Here is a 19,149-nt window from a genome sequence, read left to right as displayed (position 1 = left end):
ACTAATGTCCATCAGCTGATGAAACCATAAATAAAAGTGAGCTAACTATACAATGGAGTATTATTTGGCCATAAAAAAGAAATGTAGTACTAAAACCAAGTCCTAATATGATCTGTGGAAAAGAGGAGAGTCAGAAGTTAACATTAACTGTCAAGTTAATGTTTGTTCATTCATTGTTTCTTTTTCTTTCTTTTTTTTGTACTAGAGATTGAACCACTGAGCTTCAGCCTTTTTTATCTCAAGACAGGATCTCATGAAGTTGCTTAGGGTCTCACTGAGTTGCTGACGCTGGCTTTGAACTTGGATCAGCCTGCCTCAGACACTGAAGTCACTGGGATTCACTGTGCCTAGCTGTTTGTGCTTTCTGCAGAGCCACATTAGCCAAGTGTCAGATCAAGCCTATGCTGGCACAAAGGGATTAGCCAATAGTTGAACTTTCTGCCAAAACAAAAATCAGCACACTTCAGAATAGGATAACAAAATCTAGAGTTTTAAAAGCAGGTGATCATGAGCTGGGGTTGTAGTTCAGTGGTAGAGTGCTTGCCTTGCATGTGTGAGGCTGGGTTCAATCCTCAGCACCACATTAAGGATAAATAAATAAAAATAAAAACACTGTATCCATGTACAACTACAAAAAAAAAAAAAAAGAAAGAAAGAAAGAAAAAGAAAACAGGTGATTATAATGTCTAATGTTCAACCAAAAATCACTAGATGCAAAATAAACAACAAACAGGGAAATGTTGAGAAAATGTCAAAAGATATTAAAGTTGATGTGGCCTAGATGTTGAACTAAGTTGACAAAAGCTTTAAGGCAGCTATCATAATTATATTTAAGCAATTAAAAGAAAATATGTTCAAAGAATTTCATAAAAATATGGCCTTAGTGTGGGAACAGGTAGGTAATCTCAGCAGAAAAATGCAAACTATAATATGGAACTTCAAGAACTAATAGGTCTGTAACTTAACAAATGTAACAGCAAATTGTAGATGGTGGAAAAAAAGTCAGTAAACATTAAGACATTGACAAATTGTTTGAAGAACAGGAGAAAAAATTAATTAAAGAAAAATGACTGGGCTAGTGTTGTAGCTCAGTTGGTAGAGCGTTTGCCTAGCATGTGGGAGGCACCACATAAAAATAAGTAAAATAAAGGTATTGTGTCCATCTACAACTAAAAATATATTTTAGAAAAATGAACTGAACTTTAGGAATCTAAGTGATGATATTCATCAGCCTAATAGAACTAAAGTATCAGGCTAAGAGGATGGGAATGGCACAGAAAAAATATTGGGATAAATAGTTACCAAAATTTTCCCAAATTAAAAAAAAAAACTGCTAACTTATAGATCTAAACTCTAAAGTACAAACAAAAGAAGAACCATGCCTAAGCACATCATACTCAACTGCTAAAATAAGTATAAAATCTTAAAAGTAGAGGTGCGGAGAGGACACATTATATACAGGGAATGCTGATTTTAAAAAAGAACCAACTGGCCAGGCGCATGGCGCACGCCTGTGATCCCAGCAGCTCTGGAGGCTGAGGCAGGAGGATAGCAGGTTCAAAACCAGCCTCAGCAATGGCCAGGCGCTAAGTAACTCAGTGAGACCCTGTCTCTAAATAAAATACAAAATAGGGCTGGGGATGTGGCTTGGTGGTTGAGTGCCCCTGAGTTCAATCCCTGGTAACCCCCCCTCCCCACCAAAAAAAAAGTTGGGGAAAAATGAATAAATTGGAATAAGACCTATAATTTTAGACTATAACAACACTGTAACAATGTTAATTTTCAGTTAGACTGTACTATGGTTACATAAAATGTTAACATTAAAGGAAACTAAGTAAAGGCAAGAATTCTCTACACTGTTCTTGCAGCATTTTTACAGGTCTAAAATTATTTCAAAATAAGAAAACTAAAAGATGGTATTAAGTGTAAATAGACTAAACATCACAATTAAAAGACAGAGATTGTCTTTTCGTGTGTGTGTGTGTGTGTGTGTGTGTGTGTGTGTGTGTTGCTGGAGATTGAACCCAGGGCCTATGTGCATGGGAGACACACTCTATCAACTGAGCTATATCCCTAGCCCTCAGAGATTGTCTTATTAACTGAAATCCAGAATAACCCAAATGTCCATTAGAAGTAAATAAACAAGGGGCTGGGGATGTGGCTCAAGCGGTAGCGCGCTCGCCTGGCATGCGTGCGGCCCGGGTTCGATCCTCAGCACCACATACACACAAAGATGTTGTGTCCGCCGAAAACTAAAAAATAAATAAATAATAAAAATTCTCTCTCTCTCTCTCTCTCAAAAAAAAAAAATAAGTAAATAAACAAATTATAGCAATAAAAAGGAATAAACTGCTGATCCTTTTGACAACACAGATAAATAATATCACAGATGTGCTGAGAAAAAGAAGCTGAACATCAAAGCAAGAAGAAAAAAAAACCTACCTTAGTTCTGGTACAATTCTATTGATGTGAAACTCTAGCACAGGTAAAACGAATCCAGAATCAGTCCAATCAGATAAGCGGTTGCCTGAATCAGCAGGGTAGTGTTATGTGCCCATGATGAAGGGGGACAAGAAGCTTTTCAGGGAAGGAGAAATATCTTGATGAGGGCTGTGTTGCATGAATATTCATACTTGCCCCAAGTTGCTGACCTGCACACTTAAACAATGTATGGATTTTATTACCTGTAAGTTATACGCCAATACATTTGATTAAAAAGAAAAAGTGGGCTGGGGGTGGAGCTCAGTGGTAGCGTGCTTGCCTGACATGTGCAGGGGACCCTGGGTTCAATCCCCAGCACCTAAAAACAACCCCCCAAAAGTTGCACTTTTACCATTCATCTGTGGCAACATACTGTAAGGGGTAAAGAATGAGCAGAGTGCAGGAAGCACGGGAACTTCACTCTGTTAGGCTCTCCCTAACCCTCAACTGTGGAAGTAGGTTCAGGCTTTCTTCTCAGCGGCCCGTGATCTACACTGAACCACAGCGTAGCACGGTGTCTGAGGCTTCCCAGGCTTTAAAGCATAACAGTGGGGGGCTGGGGATGTGGCTCAAGGGGTAGCGCGCTCGCCTGGCATGCGTGGGGCCCAGGTTCGATCCTCAGCACCACATACCAACAAAGATGTTGTGTCCTCCGAGAACTAAAAAATAAATATTAAAAATCCTCCCTCTCTCTCCCTCCTCTCTCACTCTCTCTTTAAAAAAAAAAAAAAAAAAAAAAAAAAAAAAAAAAGCATAACAGTGGGAAAACTTTCTCTTAAGTCTCTTCCTCCTCTGCTCTCACCGTTAACGGCACCCTTCCAGAATCTCACTTGTAAAGAAATATTTAAAAGCCATCTGGTAAGGGTTTGACCAGGATTCTTGATTGGTTATAATATAACAAGCTGTATGTATCAAAAATGCAATGTTAGGGCTGGGTTTGTGGCTCAGTGGTATCGAGCTTGCCTGGCAGGTGTGAGGCACTGGGTTCAATTCCCAGCACTACATATAAATAAGTAAATTAAATAAAGGTTCATTGACAACCAAATATATTAAAAAAAAAAAAAAGCAATGTTAAGGCTGGGCACAATGGTGCATACCTGTAATCCCAGCAGTTTGGGAGAGCCAGCCTCAGCAAAAGCGAGGTGCTAAGCAACTCAGTGAGACCCTGTCTCTAGATAAAACACAAAATACGGATGGGGATGTGGCTCAGTGGTCCAATGCCCCTGAGTTCAATCCCTGGTAACCCCAACCAAAAAATAACGCAATGTTATTCATATCATATTACTGTCAAATTGACATGTCTGTGTAGCTTATTAATGCCATGTTTAAGAATGAAAATAATACCGACTCTACACCTTCATCCCAGACATAACCAAGCGGTTGATTTTGTCAGCAGAACTAGTTCCTGGCAATTGCCCAATAGCACTTTTTTTTTTTTTCCTCTTGGAGGTTATTTTGAAGCATAATTAGAGTGAACACCTCCTGAGTGCTTCCTATGTGTGAGGTTCTACATTCATTTAATATAAGCACTTTTATGAGGATTCATGTCATTCAGACTTCATAACAACCCTGTAGGGATTTTTTAAAAATATTTTTTTAGTTGTAGATGGACACAGTATCTTTATTTATTTATTTTTTGTATGTGGTGCCGAGGATCGAACCCTCACGCATGCGAGGTAAGTGCTCAACCAACCACTGAGCCATAGCCCCAGCCCAGCCTGGGGGGATTTTAACAGATGGGGAAACTGAGGTCAGGTGAGTTTGGGTGACTTGCCCAAGGTCACCTCTAGATAGTGGTCTTACAGTCAGTGTGAACTTTTGGAGTCAGGATTGAACTGGCACCTGATGTACTGTAGGACTTAAACACTGCATGTAAGAGATTAGACCTTCTCTCTCATTAGAACTTCTTCGCTCCACATTAACCAGGGAACAGTAGCACACTTGGGAGACTAAGGCAGGAGGATCTCAAGTTTAAGGTCAGCATGGGCAACTTACTGGGACCCTTTCTCAAAAGTTTAAAATAATTTTTTTAAAAGAGCTGAGATTTGTGGCTCAGTGGTAGAGCACCCATAAATTCAATCCCTAGTACCCCCCCCAAAAAAAAAATTCATGTTAGCAATGTTTTATCTGACATATTTTCCGATGCCAAGACAGTGAAACAGGGAAGTATTAAAAGGAAGGGGGAGGGGGCTTGCACTCTGGCTATAGAATGTAACTTCTTCTTGATCCTTCGGGATACTATTTCACCTAACCAGACAAGCTTCTACAGAGTTTTCAAAGAGAAAACTTGTTTGTCCTAGAAATAGACAAATAAGAAGTCAAGTGCCAGGTATGAATCACCCCTGAGTCACCTGAGGCTGTGTTTTGTCAGTGGATTTAAAGAAATCTTTGGGTCACATTTCCACTCTTCACATCCTCCTGTCCTAAAGGAAAGAACAGCACCTTACAGTCCTTCTCAACTACTTTCAAACAACTCCAGGTGAGATAGGCAGAGGGTGAGGTACATGAATCCATTTACAAAGCACTGGGAGACTGTTGGCACTTCATTTATTGGCCCCAGATCCCTATTAACAGAAGGCAGGAATCCTAAACTCCTGATTCTCAGGTGGCTGCAGGGAAGCCAGGATCCTTACACATTGGGGTTCAGGGTCCTTGGAGCATCTGGTCTTTGCCTAGAATTTCCTATCTCAATTTTAGCTCTTAGTCAATAAGAGGTTCAACATGAAGGCAACACTCTAAATATTGCGTTTGGCAAAATCAGAAGCACATTTCCATGGGAACACCATGGTAGGTGACAGGAAATGACAATAGGTCACCTTTGAAAACAATGATAAAGAATGTAACCTGATTTTGCCAAATACTGATTCTAAAATATACCATTATCTTATACTACCAAGAAGTGATACTAAAATGCACCATTATCTTATACTACTAAGAAAGAAACATGCCAGGCATGGTGGTGCATGCCTGTAATCCCAGAAGTTCAGGAGGATCTCAAGTGTAAAGCCAGCTTCACCAATTTAGCAGGCCCTTAGCAACTTAGCGAGACTATTTCAAAATAAAAAATAAAAAGGGCTGGGGCTGCGGGTGCTGGGTTGTGGCTCAGTGGTAGAGTGCTCACCTAGCACATGCGAGGCATTGGATTTGATCCTCAGCACCACATTTAAAAATAAATAAAGGTATTGTGTCCGACTATAACTAAGAAAAAAAAATATTTAAAAAGGGCGGGGTGGGGCTGGGGATGTGGCTCCGTGCTTGAGCACCCCTGGGCTCAATCCCCAGTACCAAGAAAAGAAAGAGAGAGAGAGAGAGAGAGAGAGAAAGAAAAGCACTCCCAATTAAATCATGATTCTATATTGAGTTTAAGATGCATACTGATCTCCAACAGTGTGTCTTAGTATTGTGAAGTCGGGTTATTTCAAGACCAGCTTTCACAAATTGGGAATCATGCACTCCTTAGGTATCTCCAGCTCACTTTGTCAGTATTGCTGAGCAGCAACTATGCTGAGTGCTAGGATCGCCAGTGGGCAGAGGAGCACAGAGGAGAATCACTTCTGCCATCCAAGAGCCCACACTTCAGATTAGGAGGTCTTCTCGGGAAATTTCTAGAGCCTGGAGCTGTAGAGCTCTCAAGAGCTTCGTTGGTTAAAGTAGCTGTCATAAAGTGAATTTCCCCATTTGTCTCTCCAGTTATCAAAATAAACCAAGTTATAACATGCTCACTTCTCCACCAAAGTCTGAGTAGGGGCTTAGGCATCTTTGGTGACAATTCTCAACACTTTCACTTTTTTTCAAAGAAGGGTTGAAGGAAGGAGCTTAACATGGACAGAATTCATATGATGTGCAGGGCTTCACCAGAATTCACATAAATTATCACATTTAGTTATCAAAAAAGAAAAACACCCACTCTTGTGAGTGGGGCATTATTATCCCAGTTCAAGGGAAAAGGAAACGAGATCTCAGAAAAGCTAAAAGGCCAGGGTTGTGAATGGCTGAGTTAGTGCTCAAACCCAAGTCCATGGCCCTAAAGGCCATGTATTTCTACTGAACAGAGGACATCAACAGGGTGGGCAAAGACTTCTAAAGGGTTAAAAACCACCCCTAGACTGAGTGTGCAAGGCTGATATTCTAATCAAACTACATAGCATAAAACAAAATGTCTTGCTACTCTCAGCCACCCTTTTAACCAGCAGGGTGGCTGCTTGTGGATCAGGAGGGCAGCAGTAGGATTTGTCTGGAAGCAGGGTGACAGACAGCACTGTGGGGTGGGACAGGGACAAACCCCTGCTGGGAGAGCTGCTGCCATCATTCGTATCTCCACAGCACCCACACTCAGGTAGCAGCACAGAAATAGGACACAAAACTGGAAACGATTCCCAAGGATTGAGGGAAGGGAAAACAAAGAAAGGTTGTCAGGAAAAAATTAGAGACAGTTTAGAACAATGAACCTCAACGGGGGGGGGGGGGGGGGCTCTTCTGTGTCCCTGCCACTCAGGGACATTTACAAAGGCTGGGTACATCCCTGGGTGTCATCTCTGGGAACAGGGTGGTACCGGCATCTAGTGAGTGGAGGCTGGGTCTGTTTGTCAACATCCTCCAGTGCATAGGACAGCCTTCTTCAACCAAGAATGATCAGAGCCAAATATCCTCAGTGCTGAGGTTCAGAAGCCTGGCTTTAGAACAACCTTAGGGAACCAAAAAGTGACTTGGGGGTGCTGGGGCTGGGGCTCAGGGGTAGAGTGCTTGCCTGGCACATGTGAGGCACTGGGTTCCATCCTCAGCACCACCTAAAAATAAAATAAAGGAATTGTGTCCACCTACAACTAAAAAATGTACATATAAAAAATAAAAGTGATTTGGACATCACGCTCATCACACAGCTAGCAAGCAAAAAGGCAAAGAAACCGTAGGGGCTGGCTCTGCACAGATTCAGTGACTTACCAGAAAATAGACCACACACCTGTCCAGGCATCTGGATAAGTTTAATCTTCAACCTTGTGCACCTGATGTATACCAGGCCACATGACAGCACAGAAGCCAGAAGTGTAAGCTGGTCCTTGCCCTTGAGGAGCAGGGAGACAGCACAGAAAGAAACACACATCAGGCGGGGGTGTGGCACTCACCTACCATGCTTGCAAACCAACAACCCCAGCTCTGCAAACCAACAACCCCTGCCCTCCACCATGCACACACACACACACCCCATACACATACACCTGTGAATATCTATGTGATTCTACAGATATAAGTAGAAGAGACTAAGAAAAGTCCATGTGAAGAGCAGGTCTAAGGGAGGAAGGTCAGAAGCAGGTAACCCTAGAGAAGATCCTGCCTAGCAATCTGCCTACCTGCCCAGGGCCAAGGGAGAGGAGCAGGCAGGAGAATGAAGATGTGCAGTTTGTCAGAGCCCACACAGCATTTACAGGCATCAGCCTTTTGCAGAGAGGAGATGAGTCCAAGGACAAAGGAAACCATCCGTAGTCAGTGGTGGGGAGGGGAGCCTAGGAGAGGGAGGCGCCCTGGAAGTCGAGAGATGGCCGTGCAGAGGAGGCAACAATGCCACTGTCTTCGGCAACAGGAGACCTTTTTCTTCTTAGTTCTTTTCAAATTATATGCAACAAGGCTTTATTGGATCCTGGTGCTGTATCCAATAAATGTGCTAATCTCTTACTTAAGAGATGATGTCAGTCATCTGGAATGACAGCCTAGCAAGATGGCCATCCTCATGTCATTTAACAGTGACTGAGAGCCTGAGATGCAGGGCACTGGGGATGGAGCCCTCATGAAACTGCCTCATGCTTCCCTCACCATTTCTCAGTCTGATCACACACACAGGGAAACATGCCGTAATTTCACACCCTGTTTTTTCAGTCCAAAAATTGGTTTGTAACCTGTCACCATGTAATCGTTGCATGGGATAGGGCTGTTCATCATGCCACTTAAAAGGAAAACAGAGCAGCAATGTATTCACCAGTGGCATATGGATGCATATGGATGCACATTTGTCTTCTCCTGCATTCCAAGACTGGAGCCTAAAATTCTCAGTGCAGGAGCTTCAGTATATTTCTGAAAGCAGACTTGGGAGTTTATTTGGAACACTGCAGAACCGACTGTAAACACATCTTCCGTGAGTGGCACTGAGACGGATGTTAGGTTAAAAACCAATGACAGGGCTGGGGATGTGGCTCAAGCGGTAGCACATTCGCCTGACATGCGTGCGGCCAGGGTTCGATCCTCAGCACCACATACAAAGATGTTGTGTCCGCCGAAAATTAAAAATAATCATTAAAAAAACTCTCTCTCTCTCTCTCTAAAAAAATAAAAAAAAACAATGACAGCAGAGTTGTATCTTCAGATGCAAAAGACTAAATTTTGTAAGTCCATACTTTGCAACCCTGTAATCAATTTTCTCAAGTGTAATAGTTAGACTATAATGCACAAATCAATGACAACTAATGTGTTAACTCTTCTTTTCCAGACCAGAAAAATGTTCACTAAATTGTCACAAAGAAATGACACCCCTCCATGGGGCTGGGGATGTGGCTCAAGCAGTAGCGCCCTCGCCTGGCATGCATGCGGCCCGGGTTCGATCCTCAGCACCACATACAAACAAAAGATGTTGTATCCGCCGAAAACTAAAAAATAAATATTGAAGAATTTTCTCTCTTTTAAAAAAAGAAAAGAAATGACACCCCTCCATTTGGACTATTCACTTTAAATGTATATTTATGAATATTCTGTGCCTTGCCCCAAAACTAATTGAGTGATAAATGGTTTTTAAGTAATACCAGCACATTTAAAAAAAAAAAAAAAGCTTCATGAGCTCTGCGCAATGGTGCATGCCTGTAATCCCAATGCCTCTCGGGAGGCTGAGACAGGATAATCACGAGTCCAAAGCCAGCCTCAGCAAAAGGGAGGTGCTAAGCAACTCAGTGAGACCCTGTCTCTAAATAAAATACAAAATAGGGCTGGGGATGTGGCTCAGTGATCAAGTGCCCCCGAGTTCAATCCCTGGTACCAAAAAATAATAAACAAACAAATAAAAAAATAAAGCTTTACTTATTGGTCACACTCCATTTTTTTGCCCCCCCCAAAAAAAAATTGGCATAAAATTTGCAATAATTATGCTGTGAAATACAGAATTTGGCTCAAGATATGGGGGGAATGACAAACTCAGAGGTTTTGGAAGACTGCACATTAGCCATTTGTGAGTAGTAGAAGTTACTTGAACCAAAACTCCTGAGTTTGTTTGTTTATTTTTGCAGTGCTGGGGGTGAAACCCAGGGCCTTACATATGCTGGGCAATTGCTCTACTACTGACCTACCTCCTCAGCCCTTTTTAAATTTTTAAAATTTAAGACAGGGACTGGCTAAATTGCCAAGGTTGACCTCGAACTTGTAATTCTCGTGTCTCAGCCTCCCCAGAAGCTGGGATTGCAGGCATGAGCTACCATGCCCAGCCAGGAGCAGTCTTATCTCCCCAGCACCTGGGACATAGCTGAATCAATATTTGTTATATGACTAATTCAATTCTCAGCAGAAATCCATTAAGGATGGCATACTTATTAGGCAAAGGGGCCTGTTTCTAGCAAGGAACATGCTGTACATTTACTAAGTTCATTGCCCTAAGGTCGACAATAGCAGATCTTTATTGAGCACCTTTTAAGCTCAGACACTGCTTCAGCTCTGAGGAAGTAGTGGACAATAGGACAAACACAGTGGGGGGCAGATATTTAACAAGAGTGATAATAAATAGACAGGAGACCTACAGGTGGTGCGATAAGCGCTCTAGAGGACACAGGAACAGAATGTCTGGGGTGGGTGGCTAACTCCCACACCAGGGCCTCTTTGAGAAGCTGAGACCTGATAGACAGAAGGAGCCATCCCAGGACAGAAAGGAGCTGGAGAGGGCCAGGCCCAGGCAGTGCAGGTACGCGGGTCCTAAAAGAATACAAGGTATGCACATGACATAAGAAGGCCCTAAGAGGCATGGGGTGTGATACGGGCTGAGGCTGGCCAGGGAGGCAGGGGGCAGGCTGGCTGCAGAGGGAGGGCTTGGTCAGCTACAGTGCCAGGTCTGGGCTGTTTTAAGCAGCACAGAGGCAAGGAGGGTCTTGTCAGGGAAGTGTGAAAACTCCCTGTGCCTGTCAGGAATGATGCCCGAAGTGTGTAAGAAGAGGAATCTCAGGATGTGGCTAACATCCGTTCATAATGGCTCTTGACACCTCTATAGAGAGGCCATCCTGTTACAGAAGTTGGGACTTTAGGATAGGAGCAGCACTGAGAATGTGACCCCTGGACCCTGAGAAGTTGAAAGACTTGGTCCAGCCCCTTGGGTGTGGCAATCAGCTCCACAATGGAAAAGGGCCTGGATTCGAAGGGCCAGTGGGTCTGGCTTGTCAGCTGGAAGGCTCCTGCTAGCCAACTGCATCAGTTCACTACTCTTGGTTCCTGACAGAGTTCAATCTGACGCCTGGGGGAAGGGGGTTGGTAGGGCCGACTCAGTGAGTTTTCAATACATGAATTCAAATGCTTTTAGGTACAACGCCCTCCCAGGTTGGCCACAGGGCTTCCTCCTTCTCCCAAAGTGTGTGTGTGTGTGTGTGTGTGTGTGTGTGTGTGTGTGTGTGGTGTGGGATGCAAGTGCTCTACCACTGAGCAGGCCTGGCCCTCCCAGTTGCCTTTTAATCCCTCCCCTTTCCCTCACTCTTCTCAGTTACCTGCCTGGCTCCTGAATCCCCTTGCTTTCCACCCTGACTCACAGTGGAATATAGACTGGCATGAGGGGAAACAGAAGGCTCTCAAATCTGATCTTGCCTGTTAAATCTGACTTCAGATGAGACTTCACAGAGGCTACCTTTTTAAGAAAAACCCCAAATTTGACAAGTTTTTGTTGTTGTTTGTTTGTTTTGTTTTATTGAGACACTCTGCTGCCCAAAACTGGCCCTGAAGATCTGGGCTCAAGCTATCCTCCTGCCTTAGCCTCCCCTGTTGCTGGGATTGCAAATGTGTGCCACTGCACCTGGCTTGACCTTTTAAGACTCTCGAGTAGCTGGGCGTAGTGGCGGCACAGAGGCTTACGCCTGAAATTCCAGCTACTAGGGAGGCTGAGGCAGGAGGTTTACAAGTTCCAGGCCAGCCTGGGCAACTTAGCAAAACCCTATCTTAAAATAAAATCAAAAGGGTTGGGGATGTGGCTCAGTGGTAGAGCACCCCTGGGTTCAATTCCTAGTAACCCCCCCAACACACACACACACACACACACACACACACACACACACACTAAGATTTTGAGCAATTTGCAAACACAGGGAATATATCAACACTTGCTCAATTAAAAACGAAACTGTGTCTTAAGATGTGGTCCCCAGATGCCTTCTTCCTCAGGTAGGGATTTGGTCAAGTATCAGCCAGTTAGGACACATTAGAATCCAAGGCTCCTATGGAACATTACTTTTCTTTCTTTCATGACAGCCAACTCTGGACATGTGTCCTGTCCCTGTCATTCCCTAATCCTCTATTCCCCTCTATATGCTGATCAAAACAACTTCTGTGCCTGATTGGCACCTAGCGGACATCCATAAGAATTGTTTCCTTAGACATAGGCGGGGGGTGTGCTGCAAATGACCCACACAAAACAGCCACCTTATTTATTTTAGGTGCTAGGGATGGAAACCAGGGCCTCACACATGCTGGGCAAGGGCTCGACCTCTGAGCCACATCTTCAGTGCCAGCACCCTCCACCTTTAGCACAGGACAAGTCTGGGGCAGGCTGCCCAGGAGCTCTAGCTGTCTGACCTTCAGACTCTCATCAGTGCAACCCTGATAGAGCCTTGAGGAGCTCCAGGCACGGCCTTGGGGCTTTCCATCCACTACTCACAGTAACACCTCTCAGCAACTGCTGGGGACATGTCTAAAGTACTATTTCCAATTTACAAATGATCAAAACTCATACACAGAGGAACTCAGCCATGTTTAAGGTTCCCCAGTTGATAAGGTCCAGCCACCTCCGTGCCCCTTGGGCTCTTGCCTGTGAACTTCTAAACTTACGTGCCAAATGTTGCTAAGGGTTTAATTGCCTTGACTGTAGGTCTCAAACCCCAAACACAATTTCTTTCTTTCTTTTTAATTTATTTTTAAGTTTTAGGTGGACACAATATCTTTATTTTACATTTATGTGGTGCTGAGGATGGAACCCAGTGCCTTGTGCATGCCAGGCGAGCGCTCTACCACTGAGCCACAACCCCAGCCCCACCCCCAACACAATTTCTGTGAAGGATTTAGTAATTCATTACTCAACTTTTCTCAGGAGAAACTTCTCAACAAATATAGGTGAAGTATGTAATCTTCAAGGTCAATCTATGACAGGGACTCAACTCAACTTTCCACAACACAGGGGGTAAGAGAAGTGGGTGGGGGTGTACCAGCCTCTTTCCCACACTCTGTCCACTGGCTCAGGCCCAGGGCATAACACCAGGGCCGCACAACACAGTCACAGAGCCCAGAAGCTTAGGGCTGCTATGTGGCTTCTTGCCTTTAATCCGGGGCTTTCCCTGTCAAAGTGGAAAGGGCAGCGTGAGGCTCAGAAGCAAACCCGACTACCACCAGCTCCTATCAGAAGAGCGTTGTTACTTTCTATGTTTCATTACGCAATATTTTTGTTCTTATATTTTTCACTCCCCCAGCAGGACTCAGGGCAAATCTAACAACTGAACATTTGCAAATAACTCAAAAGTGACCCTTGGGAACTACAGTTTGTAAACCCAGAACTTTCTAAGCCACTGCCTTTTCTAACCCAAGCCCAGCTATCATTTCACAGGCCTTGCTAAGTCCACTTCTGACCCTTTATAAATTACCCAGACAAGAGTAACCATTTCAGAGTCTGCATTTCTTGAGCTCAAGGAAACTTCAGAGGAGGGAGGACTGTAAACCATTTAAAAATGGACTCCTGGTGCCTCACCCCAGGAATGTAGCACCAGCCCCCAAGTCACCCGAAGCTGGAGACAGAGCCTCATCCTAATCCTCTGGATGCTGGCTAACCACAGAGGCCCCTGCCACGCCACAGCCCACAGCTAGGAGCCCAACTTGAGCCTCCAGTGCGACCACAAGCCCAGCTTTCGAGACCATGCTTTGTGAAACAGTCCCGCCCCTCCCCCCACCTCCCCAGGGTGGGAACACACTTCCGGTCTTCCAAGGGCCTACAGCCCCAACTGAGACCTGGGCCTCAGCAGAGATTTCCAAAATCTGAAAGGGCTTAAAGCTGGGCAAAGTGACAGAAAGTTACAAGTGGAAGAGGCCTCTAAGACAATCTAATCCAATGTTCTCACTTCATAGAAAAGATAGCAGAGAAAATACCTAACATGTGCACCCCACCTCTAAAAGAAAAATAAAAACAAAAACCTCAAAAGGCAGTAATGCAAGGATCAGTACATATGGGCAGGTTGAGTTCTTTGTAGGTATGGAGGTTTTGGGGGGCAAAAAAATATTCTGAGAAAACAGCTCCGTCGCTTTAAGGGTGGTACTTCTGCCATGAGCACCTCGGTGACTCAGAAAGGACCCCAGAGTCTGGCAACGGGCTGGACCATGATTAGCACAGCCCCTGAGGACCTTCAGTGGCAGCCTGAGTCTAGCTTTCCTGAAAACTCCATGCATGGTAGCTGGAAGGCACAGGGAACAGTTTGCCCCCAGTACTGAACCAGGTTCCAAATTACCCATGGGGAAAGAGTTGGGAAAAAAGCCACATGGGTGGAGAAGCAGGGAGGAGAGACACCAACTTTAGAAAGTCTGAAAGAAGATTCATGCAGTACAAAAAGACCCAACTGCAACCACAGGGGCAAAGAAGTCAGGAAACACTGCCGCAGCAGCCAGCCCAGTAGCCAGACCACGAGCCAGAGCCAGTGGGTCCAGCAGGGACAGAGCGGGCGGAGGGTTAAATTTAGCCAGGTAAACAGAGCCGCCCAGGAGTGGAGGGGGCCTGGTAGGAACAGAGCAATCACCTGCTCTGTGGTGCTAGGGGCATTTCTCATTGAAGGGAAAAATTCAGAACTGAACCAAATAAGTCCATTTTCTGGGTCTCACCAACAGGCTGTGTGGGAAGCACAGACTACACCTTAGGGACCAATAGGGGGTTGTTTTTACTTTAACAGGTTGCTCAGATTAAAAACACTCAGGCCTTTTTGTTTTTACCATGGTATCTATGACTTACCCTCTGCTGGATGTTTCTGGACACAGATACAGTTTAAAGAAGTCTGATAGAAAGCAGCCCAAGATGCCCTTACATGGAGCTCACATAAGCTCTTGCCACTCAGGATTTTTATATCTATTGCTGTTCTGAGTCTTGAGAGATCTGAAGGAGTAATAAAAACAACCTCCAACTACCACTATAACAAACACTCAGAGGATTCCATTCAGGTGTGGGGCTGGAACAAATGTGGACTCCGAAGGCACATTTAGAAGATTGAGGAGTTAAATGACAGCTTGAAAAGGAGCCAGGGAGAATCAAATCAGAATCGCAGAGACGGGGAAGGCTTTCACGGACTTGCTGGGTTCTATTTCAGGGAAGACGAGGGCTATCACTTCATGCAAAATGGGCCCCTATGCTACAGGTGCCAGGCTGTGGCAATCCAGAAACCAGCACAACTGTCCTAGAGGTAAAAATCAGAACATATCACCCTGGTCCTCTGCCTTTCTTGAAGAAAAACAAACCAAAAAGTCTTAAAAAAATCATTTGAGGGGCTGGGATTGTAACTTGGTGGTACAGTGCTTGCCTAAGACATGTGAGGCACTGGGTTCGATCCTCACAGCACCAAATAAAAATAAATAAAATAAAGGTATTGTGTCCATCTACAGCTAAAATTAGTTAAAAAAATCATTTGAGCTTCAGCTGAGTGGTGTTTTCCTCCATTTCAAAATAGTGTCTGTTCTCTCTTTGATATAGATGATTTGTAGTTATAAATAGCAAGGGGGAGGAGGTGCACAGGGCAATGCTGAAGGAGACCTCTTTGGAGCCACCACGAGCAGTGATGTCAGGCACAGGAGCCCAAGGAAAGAGGTATGGTTGGCATGTTTGTTCACATGCACATGCGTGAGGCCGTGGATCCCATCCCCACAACACAAAAGAACAAACAAAATATTTCCAGTTACCACTAGATTACGAGGAGGATGAAATACATAGGTAAAGAACAATCCTAGATTTTTGTTCTTTTCACAGCAATTTGTGGAATACATTATCATCATCATCATCATCATCATCATCATTGCTAGGGATGGAACCCAGGGCCTCATCCATGCTAAATACATACTACACCACTGAGCAACACTCTTTAAACTTTTTGGATAGAAAAAAAAAATTCAGGAAAGGGCTAAGAAAGAAACCTTGGGAGATATTACAACCACCAAATGTACTAAGGAGGGAACTGGTTTCAGACGCTCTGGGCAAACATACACACTGTACACCCTTACTCAAATGCAGAACATCAGAACCTGGGAAAGTAGGAATCCATGGGTGGAAAGGGGCCAGCAAGCTCCTTAAAGACTGGCTCTGGCTCCCCTGGCAGGGAGACCCCACAGTGTGTCATATGTCTTCTGCCTGATTGTCTTTAAGAAGAGAAAGGAAAAGAAGGGCGTGTTTCTTGCAGCTACCCTTGGAGACTTACCCTGATGTTGTGGCTTTAGGCCCCTACTCTCTTCACCCCCTGCCCTGGTGTCACCACCATCTGCACCTGTTAGTAGAGATGCTGTCTATAGCTGTGCCTCTTTCCTCAGACTCCCACATTTGACATCACCAGGAAGACCCCAGCACTGCACCACTGCTCACAATGGCCCCAAAGAGGTCTCTTTTCAGCACTGCCTTGTGCATCTCCTCCTCCTTGCTATTTATAACTACAAATCATCTGTATCAAAGAGAGAACAGACCTTATTTTGAAATGGAGGAAAACCACCACTCAGCTTTCCACCTCTAAATAGGTCGGTATGTTTTTGCCAGGACTTGTGTGTGGGTCTGGACAGACGTGCAGGTGCAGGCTCTGGGCCTGGCATCCACTCCTCTATGCTCGAGATCTTGCCTTCAATAAGTAAATTACATGTGCATTCCACCACAGGAGGCTGGATGCAGGAAAGTGTCCTCAAGCTTTCAGAGGTGTGCCTGATGCTCTCAGGGACTTAGGCTGCCTTGGGGGCCAACCACAGAAGGGGGCACCCTCGGCTTGCACCATGGGCCTGTATCAGTTCTGGTAATAGTACAGGAGTGTGACCCTGCCCTGCTGACAGTCTTCTGTTCCTACACTGATGGCATGAGCACAGATGTCCCATCACAGCTATGGCAAGTGAGCACATTCCTAGGCCATTGGAGAAGTTCAGGGGATTGGTAACATGATCTGGAGCCTTTTTCCTCCAGGTAGGCTGTAACTCTGCTCAGAGTGACCGTCACTGAAAGCTGTTGCTAATGTGACCAGGTGACAAAAACAGTGAAGAAGGACCACCTGTAAAGTGGAGGGCAAACTGCCCCCTCCCCACTCAACTCAGCTGAACAACCATTTCAGGGCTTCAGCCACCTCAGTTTCTCTCTCTGTAAAACAGAACCAAACATTCTTCAAGCAAAATGAATTGTCTTACAATGATTTGTAAGGTGCAAATATCCAGGAAACTCGTCTCTCACCAGAGCGCTTGGCCAAATATTCAACGAGGTGCCCAGAGTGGATGGAGAGAGAGGTGGCTTCCCATCTCTCCCAGACGCAGAGAAGCAATCAAAGAAAGCAGAAAGAAAGCACCAGCACCTCTCAGGGCTCCATCAGCTCTGGAGTGAGGCAAGAATTCAGGGACCTCTCGCCAGAGTTAAGGTAATCCATATGCAGTCCCGCCCAAGTCCGCTCCAGGCCGGGACACACTCAAGTGGAGGGTTCCAGCTGGGCCGGGCCAATCCTGGGAAGAGTTCGAGAAGCTCTAGCAGCTCACACCTCCCCGACAGTCGCGGGTAGCGCCCAGGCTCTGTCCCTGAGCTCAGAGGTGGCCGCTGTTCGGGCCACCGTCTGGGTTGCCCGCCTCTCTGCGACCCGAGAGTCGCGAGCGCCAGAGCCGCCGCGGGAGGGCGAGGAAGCCCGCGCCCTACCTGCCTGCGCCGGGAGCGCGCCCTCCTCGCCGGGCGCCGCGCGCTCGCTGGAGGCAGCAGCAGCACCGCCGAGAGGCAGGCAGCCCCAGCTTTGTTCGCAGCGGGGCCGGGTAATTTCCTTCGCCTTCCTTCTCCCTTCCCGCCACCTGACCAAGCCGAGCCAGCAGAGTCTGGTGAGCCAGAGAAGGGCCCGCTCCCGGTCCGTGAGCGCCCGCCGCGCCCAGACCCAGCCGGCCCGCTGAGCGCCTAGGATCCAGAAGCCGGAGGCAGCCCCATTAGGTTTTGGGGGCCCGGGAAGTGACCGGGCGTCTCTCGGACGACGAGCCAGGGGACGGCCGCGCAGCTCCGGGTTCCCACAGCTGGCAGCGGGCGCTTACCTGCATGTCCCGCCGCTTGTCAGGCCCGCGGGCTCCGGCTCTCTGCGCGACACGGCCGGGCTCTCGCAGCGCCCGGCACCGCTGGATCGGCCGGGCGCCGCGGGGCGTGGAGGCGCGGCCCGCGGGGGCCGGGGGCGGTCCGGAGCCCTGCCCCGCGGGTGGGGTCCGGGGCCAACACTGCCCGCTCCTCTCAGCGCGCGGGCCGCCCGGGCAGCCGCACCGGACTCTTCATCCGCGGCCGGGGTGGGTGAGGGGCTGGCGACGCGGGCGAGTGCGCCCTGTTTTGGGGGTCCCACAGAGCGTCTGCCCGGCCCCCTAGGTGCTGAAGCAGACGCTGCTGGGCCCGAGCCGGACACTTCCAGCCCTCGGAGTCCGCGCTCGCCCCTGCCACTGGGAAGGCTCCCTGCTGGGCTCTGGACCCCCGAGCTGGCCGGGCGGGAGAAATCGCGGTTGCGGAGCTGGGGCCGAGTCCAGGGGAGGTCCTGGGCCCGGGGCGCCTGGCGTGGGCCGCCGCAGTGGGTCGTCCGTCGCTGGATGGCGCGCTCTTCTCCGAGCGCGGGACCCGAGGAAGTTTCGGCCCCAAGTTGGCTGCTGGCAGGCGGCGGCCGCAGCTCAGAGTGTAGGGGCCGGCTCCGGGCGAGTGGATCCCGGGGCTCCGCCGCCTCCGCCCCGCCTCCTGCGCCGCCTCCCCGCCCCCCGGCAGCCGCGCCGGCCCCCAGCTCGCTCCTTCCCACCGGCCGAGCCCGCGACACCCCTCCTGAGGGCTCCTCCCCGTTGCTGGGACCGTGACCTCCGCACCTGCCTCCCGCCACCCGCACGCATTCGACAGAGCGGCCCGGGACTTTGACGCGGGGGTGCACGAGGAGAGCCCCCCCTGCCCGCAGGCCAGCCACCCCGCCCCTGCTACTGGCCCCACAGGCCCGCAGCCGCCTCCTACCGGAACTCGTCCCCTCCTCCGAAAGGACCCGGGGGACCTGCCCGAGTCTAACCCTCGCGGGGCGCCCCGGAGCCTGTGCCCTGCGCGCCTGCCAGGAACACCTACCTCTCGGGCCACGGAGCTCGAATCTCTGAGAACAGGAGAGTGTACATCAATATCTCATATTTACGTCGAACACGGTCACTCAATTTAACCTTCTTTGAATCCTCAAAGATGCAGAGTGATTCAGCAGCTATTATTTCCACTCT

General features: G+C 47.3%; 1 protein-coding gene across 1 annotated transcript in view; it reads right to left on the bottom strand.

Annotated features, from left to right (window-relative positions):
- WNT5B (Wnt family member 5B) overlaps positions 1–18,861 on the bottom strand; it is a 116,826-nt gene extending 97,965 nt beyond the window's left edge. The window contains exon 1 of the mRNA XM_081310882.1: positions 17,965–18,861. Coding sequence (XP_081167008.1) covers positions 17,965–17,970 — 6 coding nt within the window. The 5' untranslated portion in view covers positions 17,971–18,861. The remainder of the gene's footprint in view (positions 1–17,964) is intronic.
- Between the last annotated feature and the right edge of the window lie 288 nt (positions 18,862–19,149).

Source organism: Spermophilus citellus (genome assembly GCF_964194105.1).
Source record: "Spermophilus citellus genome assembly, chromosome: 10".
NCBI classification, from domain to species: domain Eukaryota; kingdom Metazoa; phylum Chordata; class Mammalia; order Rodentia; family Sciuridae; genus Spermophilus; species Spermophilus citellus.
Note: the sequence above shows the minus strand (reverse complement) of the source record. Positions and strands in the feature narration are given on the sequence as shown.